The sequence below is a fragment of the Pipistrellus kuhlii genome, unplaced genomic scaffold, assembly GCF_014108245.1.
Source record: "Pipistrellus kuhlii isolate mPipKuh1 unplaced genomic scaffold, mPipKuh1.p scaffold_m20_p_1, whole genome shotgun sequence".
Taxonomy (NCBI): domain Eukaryota; kingdom Metazoa; phylum Chordata; class Mammalia; order Chiroptera; family Vespertilionidae; genus Pipistrellus; species Pipistrellus kuhlii.
The window spans coordinates 323,642-350,111 of NW_023425404.1; the positions used below are offsets into that span (position 1 = coordinate 323,642).

General features: G+C 47.4%; 1 protein-coding gene across 6 annotated transcripts in view; it reads left to right on the forward strand.

The window, feature by feature from the left end:
* Nucleotides 1–26,470, forward strand: part of TTC7B (tetratricopeptide repeat domain 7B) — a 177,888-nt gene that overhangs the window by 23,301 nt on the left and 128,117 nt on the right. For 4 of the 6 annotated variants that reach the window (XM_045572917.1, XM_036428670.2, XM_036428371.2 and 1 more), the window contains exons 4-6: nucleotides 16,588–16,718; nucleotides 25,063–25,184; nucleotides 26,076–26,099. In XM_045572917.1, the coding sequence (XP_045428873.1) occupies nucleotides 16,588–16,718; nucleotides 25,063–25,184; nucleotides 26,076–26,099 (277 nt within the window). The remainder of the gene's footprint in view (nucleotides 1–16,587; nucleotides 16,719–25,062; nucleotides 25,185–26,075; nucleotides 26,100–26,470) is intronic. The other 2 variants (XM_036428468.2, XM_036428635.2) reach the window with 1 other exon arrangement.

Below are 26,470 nucleotides of genomic sequence, written 5' to 3' on the forward strand. Positions count from 1 at the left end.
ATACCCTAAGAGACAACATTTCGCAGTGTACAGTTCAGTGATTTTTATTATATCTAGAGTTTAATTTTAGAGCATCTTCATCACCCCAGAAAGAACCCTGTAGTCAGTAACAGTCACTTTCCATTACCCGATTAATGCTCCCCAGCCCTCGTCAATCACTAATCTACTTTCTGTCTCTAGATTTGCCTGTTCCAGACATGTTATATAAATGGAATCATATAATATTAATACTAATGGCCTGGTGCATGGATTTGTGCTCTGGTGGGGACCCTCTGCCTGGCCTGTACCTTCTCGCAATCCGGGACCCCTCAAGGGATGTTGGATTGCTGGTTTCAGCCCAATCCCTGCAGGCCAGGCCATGGGACCCCACCAGTGCATGAATCTGTGCACCATGGCGGTTTTGGCCCAGTCCCCACAGGCTGGGCCAAGGGACCCCATTGTTGCACAAACCTGTGCACTGGGCCTCTAGTGTGTATATAAGATCTTTGGTTAATCTCTTCCTGCCCTCGCTCCTCCCCCTTCCCTCTGAGATTCATCAGTCTGTTCCAAGTTTCCATGCCTATAAGTTGAGTGTCTACCCCTTGGTGGTCAGTATGTGTCATAGTTACTGGTTGAATGGTCAAATGGTCACTTAGGCATAGATAGATAGATAGATAGATAGATAGATAGATAGATTTTGTCTGGCTTCTATCACTTAGCATAATATTTTCAGGTTTCTCACATGTTACAACTGGTATCATTCTTTTTTATGGCTGAATAGTATTCCATTGTGTGGATATACCACATTGTGTACATTTTATTAACACATGCATGCATGCATCAGTTGATAGACATGAGGTGGTTTCCACTTTTTGGTTATTATCATTAATGCTGCTATTAACATTTGTGTACAAAATTTGAAGTTGATATATGTTTTCATTTCTCTTGGATATATACTTAGGAGTGGAATTATTGGGTCATGTGATAACTCTGTGTTTAACTTTTTGAGGAACTCCAACTTGTTTTCCAAAGTACTACTTTGAAGGTTATAGCTTCTCTACATCCTTGTAAACACTTTGTTATCTATTCTTTTGATTACAGTTACTCTAGTGCTTGTGAAGTGCTATCTCATTGTGGTTTTTATTTGTGTTTTCTTAAATGATTAGTGATGTTGAACAGTTTTTCGTGTGCTTATTGGCCATTCCTCTATCTTCTTTGGATAAAGGTCTATTCAGATCTTGTGCCCTTTTTAAAAAATATATTTTTTTTAATTTATTTCAGAGAGAAGAAGGGATAGGGAGAGAGAGATAGAAATATCAATGATGAGAGAGAATTATTGATCAGCTGCCTCCTACATGCCCTCCCACCCCCCAAACTGGGGATAAAGCCTGCAACATGGGCATGTGTCCTTGACCAGAATTGAACCTGGGACCCTTCAGTTCACAGGCTGTCACTCTGTCCACTGAGCCAAACCAGCTGGGACTTGTTCCTATTTTCTAATTGGGTAATCTGTTTTTCTATTATTGTGTTGTAATAGTTCTTTATAGAATCTGGATATATGTTTATAGATATATGTTTTTAAAAATGTTTTCTTTCATTCTGTGGGTTGTTTTTCACTGTATAAGACTTACATTCCTTTTGTTAGAATTTATTGGTATCCTTTGAAACACAAAATTTTTAAATTTAGATTAAGTTCAGTTTATCTATTTTTTCAGTTATTGCTTTTGTGCTTTTGGTGCTGTATTTAAGAAACCATTGCCTAATCAAGGTAGTGTTATTTTTTGTTTTGACATCTTTGTTAACATCAATTAAACATGAATATAAGAATTTATCTCTGGACTCTCAATTTTACTTCATTGGTCTATATGTCTGTCCTTATGCTAATATCACACTGTCTTTATTACTTAGCTTTGTAGTAAATTTTGAGATTGGGAAGTGTGAGTCCTTCAACTTTTTTTTTTTTTTGTGTGTGTGTGTGTGTGTGTGTGTGTGTGTGTTTAAAGATTGTATTGGCTTTTATGGGTCCCTTACATTTCCATTAGAATCAAATGGTCAATTACTGCAAAAATAAGCTTGCTGGGAACTTGATAAGAATTATGGTAAATCTGTAGATCAATTTGGAGAGTGTTTCTATCTAAACAATATTACTTTTTCCAATCCATGAACATAGGATGTCTTCTTTCATTTCTTTAAAGTGTTTTGTAGTTTTCAGTGTGCAAGACCTACATTCTTTTTGTTAATTTTATTCCTAAATATTTATTCTTTTTTATGCTATCATAGTAAAATCATTTTTAACTGATTAAAATTTGATTTTAAATTGTTATATGCTAGTAAATAGAAAATACAACTGAACTTTGTGTATGGATCTTTCATCCTATCACCTTGCTAGTCTCATTTTTCAGCTCCAACAATTTTTATAGAATCTTTAGGGTTTTCTCTATATTTAAGATCATGCCATCTATAAATAGGATAGTTTTCTTCTTCCTTTCCAGTCTGGATGCCTTTTATTATTTTGTTGTTGTTGTTGCCTAATTGCATTGGCTAGAACCTCCAATACAGTGTTGAATAGAGGTGACAGGAGCAGAGGTCTTTGTCTTCAGGTGAAAGCTTTCCGTCTTTCTCTAGTAAGTACCATGCTGGCCGAGGGTTTTTCATAAATGGCCTTTATCAAAGCCAGCTTACCTTTGCTAGTGTTTTTGAGTGTTTTTATCATGAACGAGTGTTAAATTTTATTATTTCTTTATTAAGATAATCATGTATTTTGCGCTTTATTTTTTGAATATGGTTTATAACATTAATTGATTTTCATATGTTAAACCAACATGCCTGCATTCCTGGGATAGATCCCACTTGGTCAAGGTACATAATTCTTTTTATATGTTGCTGGGTGTGGTATGCTAATGTTTTGTTGAAGATTTTTACATTTATATTCATAAAGGATATTGGTTTATTTTTCTCGTGATGCCTTTGTCTGAATATCAAGGTGATACTGGTATCATAGAGTGAACTGTGAAATGCTCCCTCCTCTCCTGTTTTTTGGAAGAGTGTATGAAGGATTGGCGCTAATTCTTCTTTAAACATTTGGTAGCATCCACCAGTAAACCATCTAAGCCTAGGCTTTACTCTGTAGGAAGTTTTTTTTATTACTAATTCAATCTCTTGTTACTCTGTTCCTTTAATAGAGGTTAACAGCCTTTACTCGCTCTCCGTTTTCTTCTGTATGACATCTTTTCATTAAAGCCCTGAGCCAGTCATGGCAAACAGTTCTTATCAGAAAGAATTTAGGGTGAATGACTTTGAGGAAGAATCTGTTTTCTTCTACAGTAATACCTTGAGTAGCAGCTCATCCATGTTATAGAGTAAGCTCAGTATCATCAAGGGAAGCAGCGTTTTCTATGTTTGCAATGGATTGACAAAGTCAGCCTGATGGACGAGTCCTATTTTTTTCCTGCAGGAAACTTCCAGCCACTGCCAGGTTTTAAGCAGGAGGACCGGATTAAGTTTACAAGTGGGAAAGATCTCTCTGGTGCAGAGTGGAGAATAGATTAGAAGGAATTAAAGATCACGGTGAAGGAGACTGACTGGGGAGGTGAGCTGGCCTTGAGCCCTTCTCCTCCACTGTTCTGCATCTCAGGGGGTTTGACTTATACAGGCTGCTTCTTTTCTTTCTTTTCTTTCTTTTTTTTTTTTTTTTAAATATATTTTATTGAACTTTTACAGAGAGGAAGGGAGAAGGATAGAGAGCTAGAAACATCGATGAGAGAGAAATATCGACCAGTTTGCCTCTTGCACCCCCCCACTGGGGATGTGCCCGCAACCAATGTACATGCCCTTGACCAGAATTGAACCCAGGACCCTTCAGTCTGCAGGCAGACGCTCTATTCACTGAGCCAAACCGGTCTTGCCTGTATGGGCTGTTTCTGAGGTGCCCAAGTCAGTTCGTTTCTGCCTGGTTTGGCCAACTGGAAGCTCTGGCAGGACATCAGAGAGCAAGAAGAGAGGGAATTCTTCTTTGCCTGAGGCAGCACCTTGACAGCAGTCGGGTGTCTTCAGCTGCTCCAGCTTCTGTCAGACAAACCCTTCCTCTGTAGCTTCTACCCCCATTAGGGAGCTTCTTCTGGGTCCTATTTCCCACCGGATAGCCCCAACTTCTGGGCTCTTATAACTCCGCCTCCTCCCTTTGTCCTTTCCAACCCCGGGGATGCTCGTGGCCTCCTGCTGCTGCAGAATTCGGGGATGCAATGCCATCCTTTTTGGCTTCTCTTCTAAATATTTCATCCCTGACGCAGACAACTCCATACCTGTCTCCTTTATGGGAAAGAACTAGACGGATTGCTTTGTCCCAGCTGGACCCTGACAGATATTGCAAAAGCCTGAAGTGCTGTAGGCCATTGAGACAGAGTGTGTGTTGGAGAGTTGGTGTGGGAAGGCGGTTGAGGGAGGAATGGAGATGACTGATGTTTTTGGTTTTGCTCACTGGGCAGATCATGGTGTAGTTAAAACAGGCAAGGAGCCCTGGAGGAGATGCTGGGCTGGCGCTGAAGGTGAGGATACCGCTGTGACCACAAGAGGGCGCGTCCAGGGAGACTTTCTAATTCTGGGGCTGCTGCTCAGCATAAGGGTCTCTAGGCAATTTATGGTGGTTTTTGTTGTTGTTGTTTGTTTCGGGATTAAGGAATTGACTGTGTATAGATTTGCTTACACCTCGGGAGTGGCTGAAGCTCACACAGAGAGTGAGGAAGCCAAGAACTGCGACCAGTGTGTAACGGGACCCCCACCTGTGGGCAGAGTGCTGTCAGGCCGATGAGGAGGAGGAAGGATGCACATGACACAGAGCTGTCCCCGGGGTCCCAGGCCTGAACACATGAGCATGTGAACATGGTGGCAGATGTAGATTCTTAAGGAGGTGGAAGTTAAGTGTGGTGAAGGCCGTGAGTAGATGGTGACTTAGTGCCAGAACTAGCTGGTCTGGTCTGAGGCTTCACACACCAGGGAAAAGTCCGCACTGAGGTCATCAAGAGCGGGCCCCGCCCCAAGCCCTCCCCAGAAGCCACCCTTTCCTTTCCCTCGGGTTCCTGATGAGACCTGCTAACCATTCAGGTCTCAGCACGGCTGAGCATCTTTCCAGGGTTTGGAGGCTGCGTCCTGCTCTGTGCCACCCGCATTCTGCTCCAGGCCGCCCGCCCGCCCGCCCCCCTGCCTGCCCTTACCGCCTCCGGGCTCATTCCCACCTCTGCTTGTCTCTTCTGCAGCGTGGAGCCCTCTGTTTTCCCATGAGGAGGCCACACCTTAGTGCCACCCTCTCCGGTTCCACTGTCCACGTCCATCTCTCCTTCCTCCGAGCTGCCTCTTTTTATAGTTGGTACCATCCCATTTGGTGCTCAGTTTTTGTTGAATTATTTTGCATCCGCCACTTGCCTCTCTCAAGCTAGATCCTATCATTGAATCATTGCATCAGCAAATACGTGAGTGCCTGCTCTGGGATGGTCTCTGAGCTGTGTCTCATCTCAGCTGCTTGCTTCCACGTGGAAACATATGGGATGGTTCTTCAGACATTTCCCCTGGCACCCAGGGGCAGACAACCGAAGACAAACTGTATCTGAGTGACATACAAGTCACCCAAAAGCGCAGTGTTTTCGGTGTATTCTGAAATCCTATCTGTTCTAGGTGGAGAGAGACTTTGTTTTGAGCCTGACATAAAATCAGGGATCTTGTCTCTCACTCCTCCCTCCCCACACTCAGCTTCAGGCTGCGTCGTCCCAGTCTGTGGACTGCGTTTCAGCCTGTTTGGCTCTCAAGAGCCCATCTCCTGTGGCTCATTTCCTCTGAAAGCCAGTGACTCCTGGGGCCTCTGTAATGTAGCTTTCTCCCCTGCACTCTGTGCTAGCTGCTGTGTTGTGCACTCTGAGGATTTGAGTCCTTACTGCTGCTTCTCCTTAGGGTCTAGACTCCTACAAAGCTGGTCAAGTTATTAAAAACAAAACAAAACAAAACAAACAAACAAAAAACACACAAAAAAAAACCTAGTGAGTCCAGACTCCTGTTTGATATTTCAAAACCAGGACTTGTGACTCCTACTACAGTGCTTGGCTGCCACCACTCATGACTGAGCTTCCATCATTTCCAAATCATGTCTGGTGCTCATTTTCTTCCCCCAAATGTTCCCGATGCTTCGGGAATGAAAAACGTATCCACATTTGGAAAGCTCCGAGCTCTGGGGGTGGGAGCCGAGCACAGACTGTTCTGTGCAGGAGGAGGGCGTCAGAGCTGGCTCTCTTGGCTATCCCCCAGCCACACGGGGGCTGGGCTGCAGCTGGGCCTCCGGGGCCTTGCCTGACCCGTGAACCAGGCGGACCCGGGCACACTGCAGCCTCCCAGCACAGGGAGAACTCGGGTCCTTGAGCTCCTACTATGTACTAGGTTCTGGAATAATAGTAGTAAACGATTAATCATTAAAAATGTTTTTAAAAATTCCTTGTAAACACCCTCTAAGCATTTGCACCTTAACATCCTTAACCCCGACAACAACTGTGAGAGGGAAAGGGGGTAGGCTTTTCCTCCTTGCTGTCAAGTGCTTGCTTCCTAGACTGAGGCTGGCCTGTCATTTCTGTAGAAATGCCCAGGGGCAGAGACTGCTGAAGCTGTCTGAGAGAGGCCGAGTTGCCCTGGGGTGCTGCCAGGGGCCCTGGTTTGTGTCCAGTGGCTCCCAGAACCAGCGTGCACCTTGCAGGAGGTCTTGGAAACGTCTTCTCCCTTGACAGCACTCAGGTTTCTTAAACAATGGGGTTCAAAACCCGGAATTCCACAGAAGGCCTCTGAGCAAGTCCCATGCTAAAGGCTCTGTAGACCGTGCCACCTGCCACCTGCTGCCCGCCGCCCTCCGAGGCCATCCCCGCTGTGCCGGCCACGGCCGCCAGGGGGCGCGGGAGCCGCGTCCTCGCCGGGCGTTCGCGCTTGCGCAGAGCCGCTTAGCGCCGGCCTCCCGCCCTCTCCTGCCAGTCGGGGGCGCTCGCCACTCGCAGGCCCTGAAATGTGCGAGGTCAGGGGTCGGCGGGAAGGGTGCACTCGCCAGCCTCCCTTGTTAACCTCCGGTCGGTCAGCGAGGCCCCCGAGGGAGCGCGCGCCGTTTCTAGAAAGCCGCGCCCTCAGCCCGCGCCGCCCGCAGGCCTGGCCGGCGCTCCCCGGGCTGGGCGGCCCTGCTGATGTGCGGGCTCTTCTCTTCCAGGGGGCCGCCGGGGTTCCCGGGAGGGTTTCTTGGTAGATGAACCTGAAGATCTTGAAGGGACAGAGCCTGATTCTGACCTTTCTGAATGGGATATTTGCCAATGACCATGACCTTCTAGGGATCCTGACAAGGACAGACCAATAACCACTGGCAGTGCTTCCTCCCTGGCAGAACCTGCCCCCAAACACCCCCCTCCCTCCACCTCCACCCCCCCTCCCATCCCCTCCTTTATCCCCCTCCCCCAGGCTGTTGGGGGCTGTGGCCCGCTCTGCGGGCTTGCTGTGTAGTTAGCTCATCAGGCAGGGCTCAAGGTCAGGACTCAAGGTCGTCTCTGTAGTCTCTGTATGGTGGCCTCATCACGAGCCCTGTCAGAGCCTGAATTTCCTCCTTGCTGAGTGAGAGGAAGCGGAGAGATAGGGGATCCAGGTTTTTCCTTGAGAAGCTGCTTTTCTTCCTTTTTTTGAAACCTTGAGATCCTTTCAGATGCAGATAAAAAAAAAAAAAGTAGTTTTATTGGAAAGACCATGCGTGGAGGGGACGGGGTAGAAGCGGGGCCACGAGTCCTTGCTGAGTGCTTTTGCCTGCGTGCAAACCCCTGAAACTGTGGGCGTAGGGCGTGAGCGTGGGACGCGCTGTGCTGTGCAAGCCTGGTGCCAGCTGAGCCTCCACTGGTGATGTCCCTGGCTCTTCCCGTCCGAGGTAACGATGCTGCAGTGGTGGGAGCTGTGTTGCATGTAGCCAGAGCTTCCTTTTTTGTTTAGATTAGGGGTGTCGAACTCAATCAGAGAAGGGGCCAAAATCTAAAATCCAGCCTAAATCGTGGGCCGAATGGTTTACTGAACAGTCATAAACTGTCATTGTGATGGAAACGCAGCGGAGTGCAGTGATGACAGTGCGGTGCGGGCCACATTGCAAGGCCTGGCGGGACGGATTTGGCCCGCGGGCCTTGTGTTTGACACATGTGGTTTAGATGGTGTAAGAAGAGCAACAAGCCGGTGTACTGCCATTGACCCACGTTCCCGGCTAATGCTGGTTGTGTTAGGAGACTTCTCAGTGGTCCCCTCTTTGGAAGCAGAGACTCGGAGCCCAGGGAAAGCCTGGGGCTGGAGCCTTCCTGCAGGGCCACGGCGGCGCTGTTCTTTTCTGTGACGCCACGTTCGTCTCAGTGACGTGCTTTTTACATTGTGTTGAAAACGCCTGCTCGCTCCGTTCCACCAGAGGTGGAGCTTCTGGCGGGAAAAGACCGCGTCCCGCTCCGTGAGGCCCAGCTCGCCGGACGCTGCACACAGTGGGTGCTCAGGGAGAACCTGCTGAGTGAAGGAGAGACACGCTGGCAGCTCTCACTCCGTGCTGCGGTTGGGACATCAGGGGCCACACTTTGCACTGTAGGGATCCCCCTGCGTGAAAAGCCCACTTTTTTAAAGTAGAGAAACTAGAATCGAGACCGAGTGTAGCCGAGACCGGATTGGCTCAGTGGATAGAGCGTTGGTCTTCGGACTGAAAGGTCCCAGGTTCAATTCCGGTCAGGGGCATGTACATTGGTTCTGGGCACATCCCCAGTAGGGAGTGTGCAAGAGGCAGCTAATTGATAATTCTCTCACATCAATGTTTCTAACTCTCTATCCCTCTCTCTTCCTCTCTGTAAAAAATCAATAACACACACACACACACACACACACACATATATGACCAAGTGTACATGGCATTATGTGTTATATGAGGTTGAGGGTCTGTGGGCTTAATTGGGTTTAATTCTGAGAGGTGGGGATGTGGATTCCGTTTTCTTCTCCTTGCTCTTCCGGATTTCTCAGATACCCCTCAAAGACACTGAGAATTGGAATCGCCTCCAGGAAAGGGGTTTGTTAGTAATTGTAGTTACTGTTTATCAAGGACATATTTATTATATGCCAGGCACTGAGCTGCACCCCATAATAGTCAGTGGGAGCAAAGACTGTTATTCTCATTTGCTTGCTGAGGAATCGGAGGCCAGGAGATGCTGAGGAGCTTGCTCAGCTGTGCAGCTAGTCATTGGAGAGGCCAGGGTTTGACTCCAGGTCTGCCTTCTCAAAAGACCATGTATTTTCATTTCTTAATATTTTACCCAACATTTTGGGAGTTTGATAATAGATGTGAATTTTTAAAAAAAATACATTTTATTGATTTTTTCAGAGAGGAAGGGAGGGGGATAGAGAGTTAGAAACATCAATGAGAGAGAAACATTGATCAGCTGCCTAATGCACACTCCCTACTGGTTATGTGCCTGCAACCAAGGTACATGCCCTTGACTGGAATCGAACCTGGGACTCGTGAGTTCACAGGTCGACACTCTAGCCACTGAGCCAAACCAGTTAGGGGAGAATAGATGTGAATTTTAACACAAAGATTAAAAACAATAAAACATAGGATTACCATATGGCCTACGGATTCCATTCTAGGTATGTATCCACGAGAATTGAAAATATACACCCACACAAAAACTACTACATGAATATTCATAGCAACATTCTTCTTAATCTTCTAAAAGTTTAAACAACCCACATGTTTATCAATTGATGAGCAGATAAATAAAATGTATTATATTCATGCAACAGAACATTATCCAGCAATAAGAAGGAATGAACTGCTTGAAACTAGTTAGAGGTGGAGGTTTACAATATTATGAATGTAATAAATGCCACTGACATGTTCACTTTAAAGTGGTTAATTTTATGTTATGTGAATTTCACCTAAATTTTAAAAACGGAATGAAGTTCTGGTACTGGCTACAACAAGTATGAACCTTAAAAATGTGCTGAGTGAAAGAAGCCAGAAACAGATAGTCATATATTGTATGATTCACTTTATATGAAACTAGAGGCCTGATGCACGAAGATTCATGCAATAGGCCTTCCTTCCCCAGGCTGCCAGCACCGGTTTTCCTCCAGCACCTGGGACCCAGGCCTTCACTCTGGCCGCAGCAGCTGCAGCCAGAGTGGAGAAGCCAAGCCTCTTCGGTCTTTAATCTTCACTCTGCACCTGTGTATGCAAATTACTACCAGTTTTGTTGGATTAATTTGCATACTCACTCCTGATTGGCTGGTGGGCATATCGGAGGTACAGTCAATTTGCATATTTCTCTTTTATTAATGTAGATAACTGGAAAATGTGATTTCACAGAGAAAGTAGATTAGTGGTTGCCAGGATCTGAGAGGAGGGTGGAGTGGGAGCAGCTACTAACGGCTATGAGATTTCTTTTTGAGATGATGAGAATATTCTGGAATTAGCTAGTGATGATGATTCCACAATTATGGGAATATACTAAAACCACTGAATTGTATACTTTCAAAGGGTGAATTTTGTGGTATGTGAGTAATCTCTCAATAATCTGTTATTAAAATGTATATAAAATAACAAAAGAATAAAATGCTCCCACTCGGAGACCTACTGTTACCTAAAGATAACAGTGATGCAAAGAATAATCATGGCGTTTCACATAGGAAGTCCTCTGTGGACCAGGAGCCAGGGAATCTGGCTGCAGGGCCCACCACGCTTAGCCACTACTTAGCCCTGCTTTGCATGTAAAGACACACAGATGACTTGGAGGCATGGGAGCGTGCAGTGTGAGGGCTAAGAGCAGGTACCTGGGAGTCAGGGGCTCTGGTTGGAGCCCTAGCCCCGCCATCCACCAGTTGTGTAATCTTGGGTGAGTCACTTAACACCTCGGAGCCCTGTTCCCTCGTCTGGAGCGCGGGTGACAGTAAATCCCCCTCGTGCTGCGAAGGCTAGAAGAATGTGTCACACCCGCAGCACAGAGTCTGGAGGGTAGCTGGCACTCACTACATGTGGTCATTGCTCTTACGTCGTTACTAAGTAGACGCGGAAAGAGCAGACATTCAGATTGCAAACTCTCACTTAGCATTTCAGGTCGAATGAGCATCTCATTTGCTCCCAGAACTGTGGAAGGAACATGGAAAGATCATGCACTCTAGCAGGTGAATGTCTAATTCAGGGCCCGGCATGCTCTTCTTTCATGAGTGACGTGCGTGTGTGTGTGTGTGTGTGTGTGTGTGTGTGTATACACACGTGCCCAAGACAACAATGTCTAAAAATGTCTAGAAAGGGCCAACCAGGCTCTGTATTGACAGGGACTGCACAGCAGGTCTAGGGCAGCTGCCGCCCCTTCCGCCCCAGCCCATGGTGGGTCCCCTCAGCTGTCTCCCCTCCACGCCCTGGACCAGGGCCCGTGTTCTCGCTGAGTGCGGAACACCTGACGCCTGTGGGAGGGTGGCCTTCCCGGAGGCGAGAACACAGGGCCGGCGATCCCGGCCGCCTCTGCCAGGACTGTGCTCCGAGGTTCTTGAATCTTCTCCCGAGATTCTTTTCAGCCTTGGAAACTGAGATCCCTGGAAATCGTCCCAGTGCCTCTGAAGCCCATACCACAGGGCTCAGTTATCAGGGACGTGGTGTCATAATAAAGTTTTCCTGGTACTTCCAGTAATAGCTTCCCCCGCGGGTCCTGTTACAGCAGAGCAGCAGGGTGTACCTTGTCCCCTGCCTGGCTTCCAGGGAGGCGATTAAGAGAAACGAGGAAACGGGGCCTCGTGTTGTGGTACATAGTTCACATAATTATGTTTTATGGTCTTCTACTGTGTTGCATAACTTCACACGAAATTAATTCCCCTGTTCATTTTAATGCGATTAAAAAGTAAAAACATTTGCTGTGACTGTTAATCTTCTAGAGTTATACCGCTACGACGGTATCCCTGGAGCTCACCCCTTCCTAAGGCGGAGGCAGAGGGCATGGGAGGCCCGCGTCCAGGCAGCTGCTGGGCCGATGCAGCTCTCAGTGGGAGAACAGCACCACTGCCTTGGGGCCCTGGGCTTTGATTGCGGGGCCTGTGCCATTGGAAACTCATTTTTTACTGTCATTGCTGTTATCAGGCATCGACTATGCTTGTCAGCGGCTCAGTGGACACAGGATATTGTGAGCAGGGTTCTGTAGTCAGAGAGACCAGGAGTCAAAAGCCGGCTTTCTCGTTTACTAGCCGTGCAGCCCTAAGTTCAAGCTTATCTACGAGGACCTGTTAGCACCTCCTTGCAGAGCGGCTGTGGGGATTATGAATGGAGCGTGCCACACCCAGGCAGAGTGCGGGGTGCAGAGTAGGGCCTGGACGAATGCACCGCTCACGCTGTTGGAACTGTTCGGTCCTCAGACCCAGACCGGGCTCCCAGCTGAGGGATCCTGAAGGAATTGGGTTGTTAGCCCCTGAGTGATCACTGGAGGACTCGGCAGGAGATGGCAGCTCTTTGCTTCCTCAGCCAGAGCTCCGATGGGTAGTCGCTGGGGAGATAAAATGGAGCTCCTTTCACGGAGCAGGGCACTCGGTGTGGAGGGAAACAGAGGCGGAGGCCCGTTTTCTGAATTCCGTTCTGTAAGTCACACTGACAGAGAACACTTGAGGCTAAGCACTCTTGAACTTTTATTTTATTTTATTATTAATCCTCACCCGGAGATATTTTTCCATTGATTTTTAGAGTGGAAAGGAAGGCGAGAGACAGGGAAAGAAAAACATCGATGTGAGAGAGACACACCAATTGGTTGTCTCCAGCATGCGACCTGGCCAGGGCCAGAGGCTGAGCCTGCAACCCAGGTACGTGCTCTTGACCAGATCGTACCTGGCCGAGCCAGTCCACAGGCTGACTCTGTTCACTGAGCCAAACCGGCTGGGGCCATGATCGGCAAACTGCGGCTCAAGAGCCACATGCAGCTCTTTGGCCCCTTGAGTGTGGCTCTTCCACAAAATACCATGGCCTGGGCAAGTCTATCTTGAAGAAGTGGCATTAGAAGAAGTTTAAGTTTAAAAAATTTGGTTCTCAGAAGAAATTTCAATCTTTGTACTGTTGGTATTTGGCTCCGTTGACTAATGAGTTTGCCGACCACTGGGCTAGGGCACACTTGAACTTTTAAACTGGCCAGGGTCCTCAGCCTGCTCCTCGGCTGCCTGGTGCCCCTCCCCGTGGTGACACCCCACCTGTCTGCTGGCGTCTGTACAGACACTCCACTTTGCATCAAACTCAGCACATCTGTTTCCTGCTAGAATGCTGCCCAGGACAGGAAACATTTGCCCTGGCACTCACTCCCTTATTCTGGAACCAATCTACATGGCCATGAATTCCCCACGGGCCCAGTGGCACATGGGACGAATGGCATAGCCTTTGGGAGAAGGAAAGAAATAACATTTACCATAAAGAGCCTCCTACCCAAAGACAGACTCCTGCTGGGGACCCAATTGCTAGCCAAGACTTGGGGCTTCACGTAGCTGCCTAATTAGAACATAAACCCACAAAAGATACCAATCTCTTCTCAATCAGAAGGTTAAGTTTTATAGCAGGTTTAAAGTTCTTACTATGAACGGTCATAAACGTAGGTCACTGGGTTTCGATATTTCAGAACTCCAAATGCAGATGATAGTCAAACTGGATTTGCCTTTTCTTTGACTCTGTAAGCGTGGCAGGCCCCAGAGGGCCTTAGTCATCTCGGGGACTCAGAGTGGCCCCAGCCCAGCTGCCGTGGTAGAAAACGCCAGAGGGTAGACCCATTTTCTTCCTGGCCCTTCGACACGTTGGAGAATTTTATTTTCTTCACATTAAATATCTGATCCCAACTTGCTATGTTTTGGTTGCTTCTCACACGAGCAGAAGGGAGATTATAAAACAATTTGTCTCTTTTTGCTGTTTTCTGGTGTTTTAATTTTGCACAAAGGAGAACTTAGAGCATGCTTTGGGAGCTTAAATCAGTGCCTGCTCTCGAGTGGTTCTGGAGCTGCCCTACCAAACGGTGAATTTGTTCAGTTTGCCTCGCATTCTTCAAAACAATGTTAAGAGATTGTAACCGTTCACACTGGTGAGGTTGCTGAGTGATTGTTTTCTGCAGCTGCATAAACAACTTTGACTGGAGGGACATTAAAATGGTCATTACAACTGTAATCCTTACGTTCAAACAGGCCAGTAGAGACATGGAAGCTAAAAATAGACCCAATTAAAATTTCTAGAGATGAAAACTACAATGTGTGCTATGAAAAACACACTGGAGGTGATTAAAGCAGATTAGACATCAAAGGAAAGATTAGTGAATTTGAAGATATAGCAGGAGAAATTTATCCTACATGAAACAGAAAGGATAAGTTAAAAAGAAGTTAGAAAGAGCATGAGGGAGCTGTGGGTAACTTTAGGTGGCCTAATAATGTGTGTAATTGGATTCCCTAACAAAGGAAGAGTTAGCAAAATATTTGAAGAAACGATGACTGCACATTTTCAAATTTTATTAAAACTATAAGCCCTTAGATCCAGAAAGCTCTGTGAAGCCCAGCACAAGACATACAGAGAAAACTAAGCCCAAACCACTTCACAATCCAAATTTCTCACAATCAGTAAAATCATAAAAGCAGCCAGAAACAGGCGGATGAACAAACAGGAGGGTGACGGCAGATTTATTGTCAGGAACCATGCGAGTGAGAACATGGTGGAACACATCTTTAGAGTCCTTGGGGATGGCGGGGCAGAGGAAGCAAACTGCCAACCAATGAGAATGTTTCTCAATACTGAAGGCCAAATAAAGCCTCCAGACACACAGTGACTGAGAGATGTGGTCATTAGTTGAACTGCACTGTAAGACATGGAGGGGCCTGTAACTGTATTCTAAGTAGAGAAAGCCAATCTGAAAAGGTTAAGGACTGCATGATTGCAGCTGCATGACATTCTGGAAAAGGCAAAACTACAGACACAATAGAAAAATTAGTGGTCACCAGGAGGAGGGGATGGGGGGGACGTTTTAGGGCAGTGAATCTATTTAGGACATGCAGCACAGTAGTGGTGGATGCCTAACTTTATTAAAACATTTGTCAAAGCTCGTAGAACTGCGGAGCACAGGGTGAACCTGAATGAAAACTATGGACTTGGTAAAAAGGAAATAAATAAAAACAACAACAAAAATATGGAAACGTTAAAAAAATCATATAGTTTGTTACATGCCAGTCTTACCCCAATAAAGCTGTTAAACCTACCAAACTGGCCGAGCTGCACCTTCTGTGAGGGGTACGGTCCTGAGGTGTTGCCCCCTTGTGCAGAGAAGTGGCCCCTCCTGCCCACACAGTACAGCCGCCTCCCCTGGCCTCAGCAGCCGGAGGGACTGTCGCTGTTTAAGAGCTTGGAGGAGGCCAGTCTCAAAATGCTGCACTTCAGGCTTCGGGTCATTTTCTGACGACCCCTCTCTGTAGCGACATCCACTCTGAAAATCAGCATCAATGATGGTCTACTTGGGAGGCCACAGGCCTGCGTTCTGATTCCTGTGGTGCCCATAACTGATCTAAAGGTTTGGGGCACTTGCTTCACCATGGCAGACCTCAGCTTCTTCATCTGCACGGTGGGTGGGTTTTCCTGGGACCCTGTCTGGCCCCTTCTCATCGCAAACCCTGTTTCTGTCGGTAGTAAGCCTTGTCACATTTTTATACGGAGTGCCATGTGGTGGATGTGTGTCTACTACATCCCGGGGCATTTGCCACAGCAGCCCTATTGCATGTAGGGGCACCGGAGACCCTCCACACTGACTCTGGTTGTGGGTAGAACCCTGAGTCCGACTTGCTCCAGGCCGGGTGCCCATGGCTGGGCTCAGGCTGTAGCTGCTGCCCTCAGTATTGTTATTTTTTCAGCCTTTCAGACATCCCAGCCCTGAGATCTCTCTTGGCTGAGAGAACCTCCTCCATCTGCAAAGACCTGCCCACATAGCAAAGTCCTGGGTGTTTTCTTAGCCCAGAACTGAGAGGTGGTCCATGGTGTGATTGTCAACCCAAACACGAAGGCTGAGAGTTGGACGATTCTCCTAATAACTGAGCCTCCGGAGAGCGCATCTAAAAATGCCTTTATGTTCAATTGGTTAAGTGTACATTTTGAGGTAGAAAATATCCTTTAGCTAGTCTTGTTCCATGAGCCTAACCTATTTCTAAAATTCTGTAAGGACCTTGGGATGTAATTGACCGAGAAGCTCTGTTTGGCCTGAAGGGGGTCAAGTTCTCAAGCTGGACATCAGAATCAAACGGCGCTCTGAGCACGGCCAGGGACCTCTTTCCTGGACATCAGAATCAAACGGCGCTCTGAGCACGGCCAGGTGCCTCTTTCCTCTGTGACTTACGGATGCTCTTTTTGATGTTCCATCTGTCCAAGAGGAGGACAGAGGATCCATGTCTCTGACTGCGTGTGATCTCCTGCAACCACTGTCTCAACCTCTAGAGCGATTGTTTGAAAGTGAAGCCCCATGAAAAGCAACTCTCCCAGTGTCTGTGTTTGATCCGTTTTATTATTATTATTATTATTATTTATTTATTTATTTTTATTTTTATTTTTTTTAGGACTTTGTCTAGAGAAGTTGCCTGTTTCCTCTTCTACCAGTAACCTCCACGCGGACCGGGAGCAGGAGGTCATCACCTGCTATGAGAAAGCGGGGGACATCGCGCTGCTGTACCTCCAAGAGATAGAAAGGGTAAGTGAGGGCCGTGCACTGGTTCCCGTGGATACTTCAAAAATCAAGTGTGGAGGACTGTGGTCAGCCTTGGGAAAACCGGCAGCTTGTCCGCCTCTGGGCGCGAAGGAGGACCTGGTGGCGACCGTGGCCTCGAGAGCGTAGATAAGTCAGAGCTTGGGAGGCGCTGGAACATGCTCTCAGCAGAAATGACGGTATGCATGTGCTTATGCCCTTCCCCCCTGGCTGTTATGTCCGTTCTCCTCCGCAATGTGGGCAGGTCTTCGTGTGTCCTTGGTGGACTCTCTGCCAGCGAGGTGTACACCCTGGCGTGGAAGGCTTTACCTTGAAGGCTGTGCCGGAGGTCTGCTGGGGACTCTCAGCGGACCTGCTCGGAGCAGGTGTGTGTCCCCTGAGACCATCCGGGATGGTTTATCCTCAGAGTCCCTGGTTTGTCTGTCGCGTGGGGAATGGAGACAAGCAGCTAATGGGGAGGACACCCTACCAGTGAGTGAGGGGGCAAGAGACCCCGAGCCCACCCCCTTGGGCAGGGGGCATTGGAGCAGGATGGGCCAGGGAGGTGTACTCACCTGCCTGCCAGCCTGATCGCCCCTAACTGCCCCCCCCAACCCCCACCGGCCTGATCGTCCCATGCAGCCTGCTGGCCTATCGTTTGGTCGTCCCTCGCTAACCCCCCTGCTGGCCTCATTGCCCCACATAGCCAGATGTTTGGTTGTTACTGTGAGGGCGTTGTGACCAATTTGCATATTGCCCTTGTGCCATGCATCTTGTTTAGAAGGATCTCTGTTGTTTGGCTCTGCTCGTTCCTAAGCTACTTCACTTCACAGCCTCAACACTCCCATCTGAAAAAGGAGCATAATAATGGCTCCTACTTCATGACGTTCTTGTGGGAATGATAACAGGACATGTAAATAAGGCACTTCGCCCAGGATTCTTGAATGGATGTCACTTGTTTTTACCAAGATCTGCCCCCAGCAGAGCTTTCTGGAGTCTTACCAAGGGTTGACACGGGTATTTTCCCCTCAGATCCCAAGATGGATCCTGCGAAATATTTTGAAATGATTAGAAATCCTTCGAGACTTTGAAAATGACCATGATCTTGGTTCCCATCAATTTCATAGGTCCTCCGTCTCTGTGAGGAGTAGAATAGAGAGGAACTACCAAGTCAGGGTTAGTTTTTGTTATTTTGTTTGTGTAGAGACTGGAAGTGATTTCTTCATAAAGAATGTGTTTGATGAGGACCAGAATTGCCTTGTAGGAGGCCGGGAGAGGAGGTGGGAGCACAAGAGAGAAGGGGGGAGGATGGTAGGGTGACGTTGGGCCTGGCCTGCACCAGAACGGACTCTCAGCCACAGCTCACACTTGGGAGTTCAGGAAGATCTCTGGCCATCTTGCCAAAGTGTTCTATCTGAAGGTGCTATGAGGAAGGAATTTTGTGTGTGTTATTCAGAAGTTACCATTGATGTTTAGAGAAATGATCATGCAGCTTGCTTTCAGAATCACCTGTTTGTGTGTGTGTGTGTGTGTGTGTTTTAAATTTTTTTTATTAAGTTATTATCTGGGTACATATACCATTGGCCCCCACACACACACACACATGCCCTCCCTCCCCAGAGTTTTGTGTCCCTTGGTTGTACTTATATGTATGTATACAAGTCCTTCGGTTGCTCTCTTATTTACCCTAGATCTCCCTCCCCTCCCCGCTGTAATTTGACAGTCTGCTTGTTGCTTTACTGACTCTATATCTATCTTTTGGTTCTTCAGTTTATAATGTTCTTTATTATAAAGAAGTAAATGAGTCTTCTTGAAAGAAGGGAAAAAAAACCAGAGAGGCACTCATTAAATGAGTGAGGTCATGTGGTGTTTCTCTTTCATTGATTGCCTTATTTCACTCAGCATGATGTTCTCCAATTCCATCCAGGTTGCTGCAAATAATGAGAATTTCTTCTTTTTTATGGCAGCATAATATTCCATTGTGTAGATGTACCATAGTTTTTGGATCCAATCATCTGCTGATGGGCACCTAGGCTGTTTCCAAATCCTGTGGTAAATTGTGCTGCGATGAACACAGGGTGCCCTGCCTGCCTCCTCCATAGCCAGGCTCCCAGCAGGGAGCCTGCTGACCCAGCTGAGCTGTTCTTGCGAGCCCCACAGCCCTCGCCACTCCAGGCCCTCATTTTCCACCTTCTTTCTCCAGCGGCTGCCCAGCCCTATCCTGGAGGGCTGCCTTCTCAGGCCGGGAGGAAGGAGGTTCATCTGTTACAGGTGTCTTCATGGCAAGTCTGGATGTACTTCCTGTCGAGTTCATTTATAACCACCCGTTCACCGCGGGAGTCTTCAGGCAGACTGTCAAGGAGACTCATAGGATATACAACATATTTTTTTGGTGGTTCTGGGGAAATGATGATCATAGGACATTAGGTTTTGAGAAGAAAATGCCCAGAAAGGGAGAGCCCAAGGGCCCAGAGGAATTTGGGGCCAAAGTTAGAATTAGATCTTAGCTTTTTCTTTACCTAATTCAGCACTTACTCTCCTCACTGTCCCAGGCTCCTGTGGTTTCCCACACCCTTATGTATAAGAAAATGCTCATAAGTATTTGGCCAGGCGAACCCTCGCTCTTAGTACCTTGTTTCCCCGAAAATAAGACATCATCCAAAAATAAGACCTACTTACTGGTTTCCTTCTGAGTGAAATATAAGGCATCCCCCTGAAAATAAGGCCCCTCCTAGGCTAAACATGAGAGATTTGGTCCACTGATTCTGAAAGAAATGGAGTCACAGGAAATTCAGGAATTGGATTGTTATGATGATGTTCCAGAAGATGATGACATGATTGTCATTGAATAAGTGAGTAAATTCTGGATACTGTAGGATTCACAGTTTGTCTGGTTTGTGTTGACAACGACCGCACTACCGCACCATATACAGGTAATAAATTTCCTTTATTTTCATTTAACAATAAATGTGTACCGTATTCTTCTTCATGGAAAAATAAGACATCCCCTGAAAATAAGACCTAGCGCATCTTTGGGAGCAAAAATTAATATAAGACACTGTCTTATTTTCGGGGAAACAGGGTAGCATGGGGAAGCAGCCTTGGCCCAGGATTCGGTCTCAGGGTGTGTAGACGACTTTCACGTTTCTGGCTCAGTTTTCCAGTCTGAGCCTTCCTTCATGGGAAACCACTTTGAGCCTCCCCAGATCCAGCAAGCAGAGACAGTAGCCCTGAGAGCGATGGAGCGAACCAGACATCTGTTTTGACTGTAGTGGGTGCTCAAGAAACGATCTGTTGCTGTGAGGATAAAATGATTTGACTCATGTTCTTCCCAGTAAGTTCATGGTCAGCACACAGCGAATGTTAGTCTCCTTGCCACTCTCTGTTCCTGTGTCACCTGGCAGTGGAATCTGCCCTCATCTTGGGAGATTTCAGATATTTAGGTAAGAATCTAGAGTATTATAAACACACTGTTTTATTTAAAATGTTAAAGAATTTTTAGGGGAATGTTAATGGCCGAAAAATTACTTCATTTTTCTTAAAAAAATATATTTATTGATTTCAGAGAGGAAGGGGAGAGGGAAAGAGAGAGAAAAATACCAATGATGAGAGAGAATGATCGATCGGTTGCCTCCTGCATGCCCTATGCCGGGGATGGAGCCCAAAACCCAGGCATGTGCCCTGACCGGGAATCGAACTGTGACCTCCTGGTTCATAGGTTGACGCTCAACCACTGAGCCACGCTGCCGGGCTGCTTTCTTTTTCTTGTGTGGAAGATAATGGCACAACACTCTGCCTGGAGTTTCTATGTGATATCTGGGTTCAGGACCTCTGTTCACCCTGACTATTTGACCTTGGTCCAATCATTGAGTGGAGCTTTCCATTTTCATCGTGGGTCTGATACTGCCTGACTGGTCTGAGGCTAGAGAACTAGTGAGTCTCTGTGTCTGTAGCTGGGATGCAAGGAGCTACCTACATGTTATTCTCACCCCCCTCACCCCAACCCCCACCCCCGTCCCACCCTGTTCCAGATGTGGAGGCAGGGCCGAGGAAAATGTGAATACACAAAAGCCATGGGCATTCAATGTTTCTTCAGTATTACCTTGTTGTTTTAGGGTTACAGAGACATCTACTAATATTTTTTTCTCTGATAATTTGTTCTCTAAAGAATAAAAATAGCTCTAAAATTGTGTACATAAAACAATCTAATCAGACAAATTGGATCGGAGCAGATAGAATTAGAAAGGACACAGGATGGCCGTGATCCGTTTACCTTCAGGTGGTGGCATCGTGCCAGCGGTAAATAACGTTATTTGCCCCTCAAGGAGCCGGTGCCGGTGCAGTGACAGGAATAGCGATGACTTCATCCGTGACTGTCCCAGCGCGCGCCCCGCGTCTGGCAGATGAAATCACGCTGTCCTTGTCCTTCGCTGGCACCAGCCCGCCAGCTGGTGCTCCTTCTCCAGCAGAGGCTGTGCCAGGACGGAACCCTACCTTCTGCTGACAGTCCATTCCTTTACACCCTTTAGCACAGGCGCTGCTGCTGGATTATGGGACACCCGCAGACCTGCTCCGGGCTGTTTCAGCGCTGGGGTTTTGAAAGAAACAACGGGACCCCAATGTCATAGGGTTCGGCCCAGGTTCCCTCCGCGGTCAGCATGGCCGTCGTTAGGCGGTGGCTCTTACGTCCTCCCCGGGAAGAATGTGCAGTGACACAGCCGAGGTGTTGGATTCGGAACCGGATTAGACTAAAGTTACCGTGGGCCTTGAATTCAAACCAGATGTCCCGGGACCAGTGCTCGGGGCGGCCGTGAGAAAGGCAGGGCGTGACTCTGGAGGTCCACGTGGCTGTGCTGTTGGCTTTCAGATGTGAGACGACAGGAAAGGACAGAGCCTTCCTGCCCGTCCCCTTCCCCGTCCCTGCCCTTTCTCTCCAGCTGCAGCAGCGGGTCACAGCTCAAAGCTTAAGGCAGCATCTCTGAGTGAACGCTTCCTTCAGAGGAGGTCAGAAATGACGGGCCAGCCGTGGCTCGGATTTGGAGGCTGCCGTCCGAGTAGCTGGAGGAGGAGGCTGCAGCATCCCAAAGCTGACTTGAGAAAAGTCCGGAAAAGTTTCATTTTAATTTTTATACATGCTCAGTCAGTCTTTGCCTTCATAATTGTATAGCATTAAAGTATTTTTAACCTGTGTTTTTTCACTCAACATTATGTCAGAACCTGGAAGTGTTTTCAAGGTTGTATATAGCATAGTTCATCGGTGGATGGCCGCCGGGGGTCATTAACTCACCGTCGGGGTAGCCTGCAGTTAGGAATAATGCTGATGGGAACGTCCTTCAGGCAGCGTTGTCCTTTGCTTCACGTTGTTTCTACGGGCAAGTCTCCAGAAGCGGGGATGTGTTTGAGCATTCTTGTTACTACAGCCTGTGCCCACTTGCTCTCTACAAGTCAGGCCAACCTCCTCTCCCTTTGGCAGTACAAGAGGGGAGAGGCTTTGTGCATCTTGACAGGCTTGCTGTATAAAAGTTACTTTGCTGATTGGCTAGGTGAAAACGGCCCTTGCAGTTTTAGTTTTTGCATTTCTTTAACTATCAGATAGGTTGAATTATTTCCATCTATTTGTTTAATAACTGTTTTTTTCTTTTCTTTTTTATTACAACACTAGTGGCCCAGTGCACAGATTTGTGCACATTGAGAGGAAGTTAATTAGAAGAAATATTTTAATACCGCTATTTACCCTTTCTCTGTAATAGAAGTGTCAACCAAATTCACGATCAACAATGACAGATTGAAACACACGTGTGCGATTGGCATCAGTGAGAGCCTTACATGCATCACACATGTGTGAGTCAACATTTTTATTAAATTGCCAGTGTACGTCATTGGTTGGTAGGTCAGATGAATGGTTGGTTGGTCACTTAGCCTTTTATATATATAGATTATAAGAAGGTAATATGAAGTATGAAATATGAATAATGTATCTTAATTTCCTCATCTTTACTGTGCATCAGTAGATACTGTATAAAGTTGAAATATGTAGGTAAAAGAATCACCTACTTTCTCTCATCTCTCTCTCTCTTTTCCTGCACACATGCACATACATACACACACACACACACGTACACACACAATATGAGATATTTTAAACTTTAGAGATACCTCTTATGAACTATGTGGGGGGGAAAAACCCACATTTTTCTTTAGAGTTGAGTGGTTACTTTGGTCACACTAGAGTTTCTTCTATCAAATTAAAATTAAATGTAATGGTTTAAATTTGAACACACACAGAACGCAACCTCAGTTTCTGAAAAATGATTTTTTTAAATATATTTTTATTGATTTTGTACAGAGAGGAAGGGAGAGAGATACAGAGTTAGAAACATCGATGAAAGAGAGTCATCGATCAGCTGCCTCTTGCACACCCCCTACTGGGGATATGCCCGCAACCAAGGTACATGCCCTTGACCGGAATCAAACCCGGGACCCTTCAGTCCCCAAGCCGACGCTCTATCCATTGAGCCAAACTGGTTTCGGCTGCAAAATGATTTTTAACTTCCTCTCCTGACAACAGAGATATCTGGACTGTTGTTCAATCAGTGCTAACTGGTTATTTCTGTGGTAGAATTTTGAGACGATTTTCACTTTCATTTTTGTACTACACTGAATTGGTTTTGCTTTAAAATAATCATGGCATTCTTTGACATTAACAACTATCTCCCAAAACCCATGAAGGATCATTTTTAAAGGTTTCAGCGTTGGACCTCCACATGGAGATGCCGAGGAAGTAGTTGGATATATGAGTCTGGAATTCAGAGGGAAAGACTGAATTAGAGATGATACATTTGGGAGTTGGCAGCATGTCACTGATTTTTGAAGCTCAGAGGAATGAACAAAGTCATCTTGAGAGAGACTGAAGGGAGAAAGGACAAGTGCTCAGGTCCCCACTGTGTGAGTCTCCATCAGTGGAGGAAGGGTGGGGGAGGGGCCTGCCTTAGAGCCCAAAACGCCCATGCTCCTTGGAGGCAGGAGGAACACCTACCTGTGAGCACTTGCGGGAGTCGTGAAGCGGCCAGGCGGTTTTCATAAGATCCTGAGATGCAGCTCAAATTCAGGGGTTGCCCACTGGATTTCATTCCAGGACATACTGTTCATTTGGGTGCCTCCTCCTCTTCTTTCCCCCAAACCTGGCAAGTTAGAGAACTAGCGGTGCTTTAACTCCACTCGGAGAATGAGTTCAAGGCCTCTAGAGTATTTAGGGTTTGGCTAACATCTGGGCCTTTAAAGAGCTGCTGACTTTCAGTAGATGTGGCCAGTATGTTTGGAGAGCACTGGGATGGATTTTTAAAAAAAATACATTTTTTATTGATTTCAAAGAGGAAATAAGAGGAAGAGAGAGATAGAAACAATGAAGAGAGAGAATCATTGATCGGCTGACTCCTACACCCCATCCGCCTACTAGGGATGGAGCCTGTAACCCGGGCATGTGCCCCAACTGGGAATCAAACTGTGACCTCCTGGTTCATAGGTCGATGCTTGGCCGCTGAGCAATACCAGCTGGGTGTACGGATTTCTAACGAGCCACCAGCAGCTTCTGGATGAGTGCTTTATTTGGCTTGTGAGTTTAAAGAGCGTGGCCTCTGTATACATCTCTATGACCCACTCAACTTGTAATCCTGTCTCCTAATTAGTAGGGAGTCTTTTCCTGCAAAGCTAAAAACTTAAGCTTTTAAAAGCCTCCTTATCTGTTGACAAGAGGTCAAGTGCGGGAGACTTGATGCTTAGGTTGTTTTTTCTCAACTTGCCCCTTGAGAACAGCCAACTGCTGCTCAGCCCGCAGGCCTCCCTTTGGTAGCCTGGAGAGTTTGCCCTCCCGGTTAGCTGTCAGCCAGTGCCGGTCACAGCACTTCTCAGCTCTTGCTGGAGCTCGTCAGGCTCATGGGCGGCCGGAGCTGCGTCTGCCAGCCGGTGCCCTCGGCCTTTGGTGGGTGATGACTGCTCCTGGCCGTTGCTGGGACCTGCTTCTCTGTCATTCAGCCTCTCTGTCAACAGCCTGGCATTCAGCAGGGCCACTCCGGCTCTAATGCTCCTCCTGGCACCAGGCACGGATCAGCGTCCTTCACGCCTCGGCCCCCCATGCCAGGAGGGCCACACCTGCCCCCAGGTGGCGTGGTTGCCTCCTACCTCACAGTCTGTTTCCCTGATCCCGCCACATCTGCACCAGGCCCTTCCTTTGCACAGATGTTTGCAGAAGGACGGTGAATTTTCCAGTTGAGCACTGCATTCAGCGGTAGGGCTTGAAGGAAGCAGACTTGGATGTGGATCTGATTAGTTTTCCAATTTTCTCCCCTTCTAGGTAATCCTTACTAATATCCAAAACAGAAGCCCTAAGCCTGGCCCTGCTCCCCACGATCAAGAACTAGGTTTTTTCCTAGAAACAGGACTTCAGAGAGCCCATGTCCTCTATTTCAAAAATGGGTAAGCCTTCTTCATTTTTTAATCAAGGTCCTCAGGAAGGAGAATAGAAAGCCTTATAACGCTGTCTTCAGTTTAGTTATTATAACAAAACTATTGAAAATACGAACTATAATTGGAATTTTTTTTTTTTTTAAGAGAATGAACATAGGCTCTTTTTCTTCCTCACCTGGCTCTCCCAGTTTCCCATGAGATTTGAAGGTGGGAGGAGGGGGCGGGGGGCTCTCGTGTGAGTCTGGGTCACAGGCCCGGAGCATCCACGCCCAGAGGGGGATCTGATGGGAGCCGTGCTTGACGCTGCCTTCCTGACAGGGGAGCGGGACTGCACAGCCCTCCCCGCCCTTTGCCAGGGGAAAAGGGAGTGAACTGGAAACCCTGGCACACCAGATCGTCTTCCTGGAATGGCTGATCGGTTCAGAGAATCGGATTTGCCAGGTCTCCGACAGTTTTCTTTTTTTAAAGACGTCTTTATTGATGTTAGATAGATGAAGGGAGAAGGGAAAAGAGAGAGAAATGTGGATGAGAGAGAAACACGAATCGCTGACTCCTGCACGCCCCCTACTGGGGATCAAGCCCGCGATCCCGGGCATGTGCCCTGACCAGGAATCGAACCCTGATCACCTGGTTTATAGGTCGTCGCTCAAACCCTGAGCCACACGGGCCAGGTTCAGACAGTTTTCTATGAAGGTGAGCGTGGCTGTGACGCCACACAAGAACGTTTCTTACCCGAGCTGCCTCTGAGGAGGGTCTGAGGAAGGTCTGGGAGCCTGGATGTGAGGGAGAGACCTCTCTAATGCATTGATGTTTGATCTTTTCTGTGTTGCTCTTACGAGAAATGCCATGATTCTGTTCCACATCTCTTCAGCTGACCCTTGTTTTGACATTGTGCTGCAGGATAGATGTGCATGAAGACCAACAGTAGGTACCGGTTCCTCTGTAGCTCCCGCTGGGCTGTGCATGGAGGCCCAGAGGCCTGTCCCCTCCCTCTAGGACCGAGGCCCAGCCTCCGGACACACCAACAATGGAGTTGCTCCCTCTTCATTGTTACGAGCTTCAAACCTTGGGGTGCAGCTCGTGGACGTGGGATTTCATCTTCCCGGTAGCCCAGAGCCACACCCATCCAATGTCCATTTGCCCGTTTCCCAGGCCCCATTAAACTGCGGGCAAGGCCTGCTGTGCTCTGAGGGCCACTGGCTCCGATTGGCATGGTCCACACCAGACACCCCAAGGTTTGGAATGGCTTGGTGGCTTTGGCACTGAGACGTGCTCAAACTGGATCTCATCTGCCA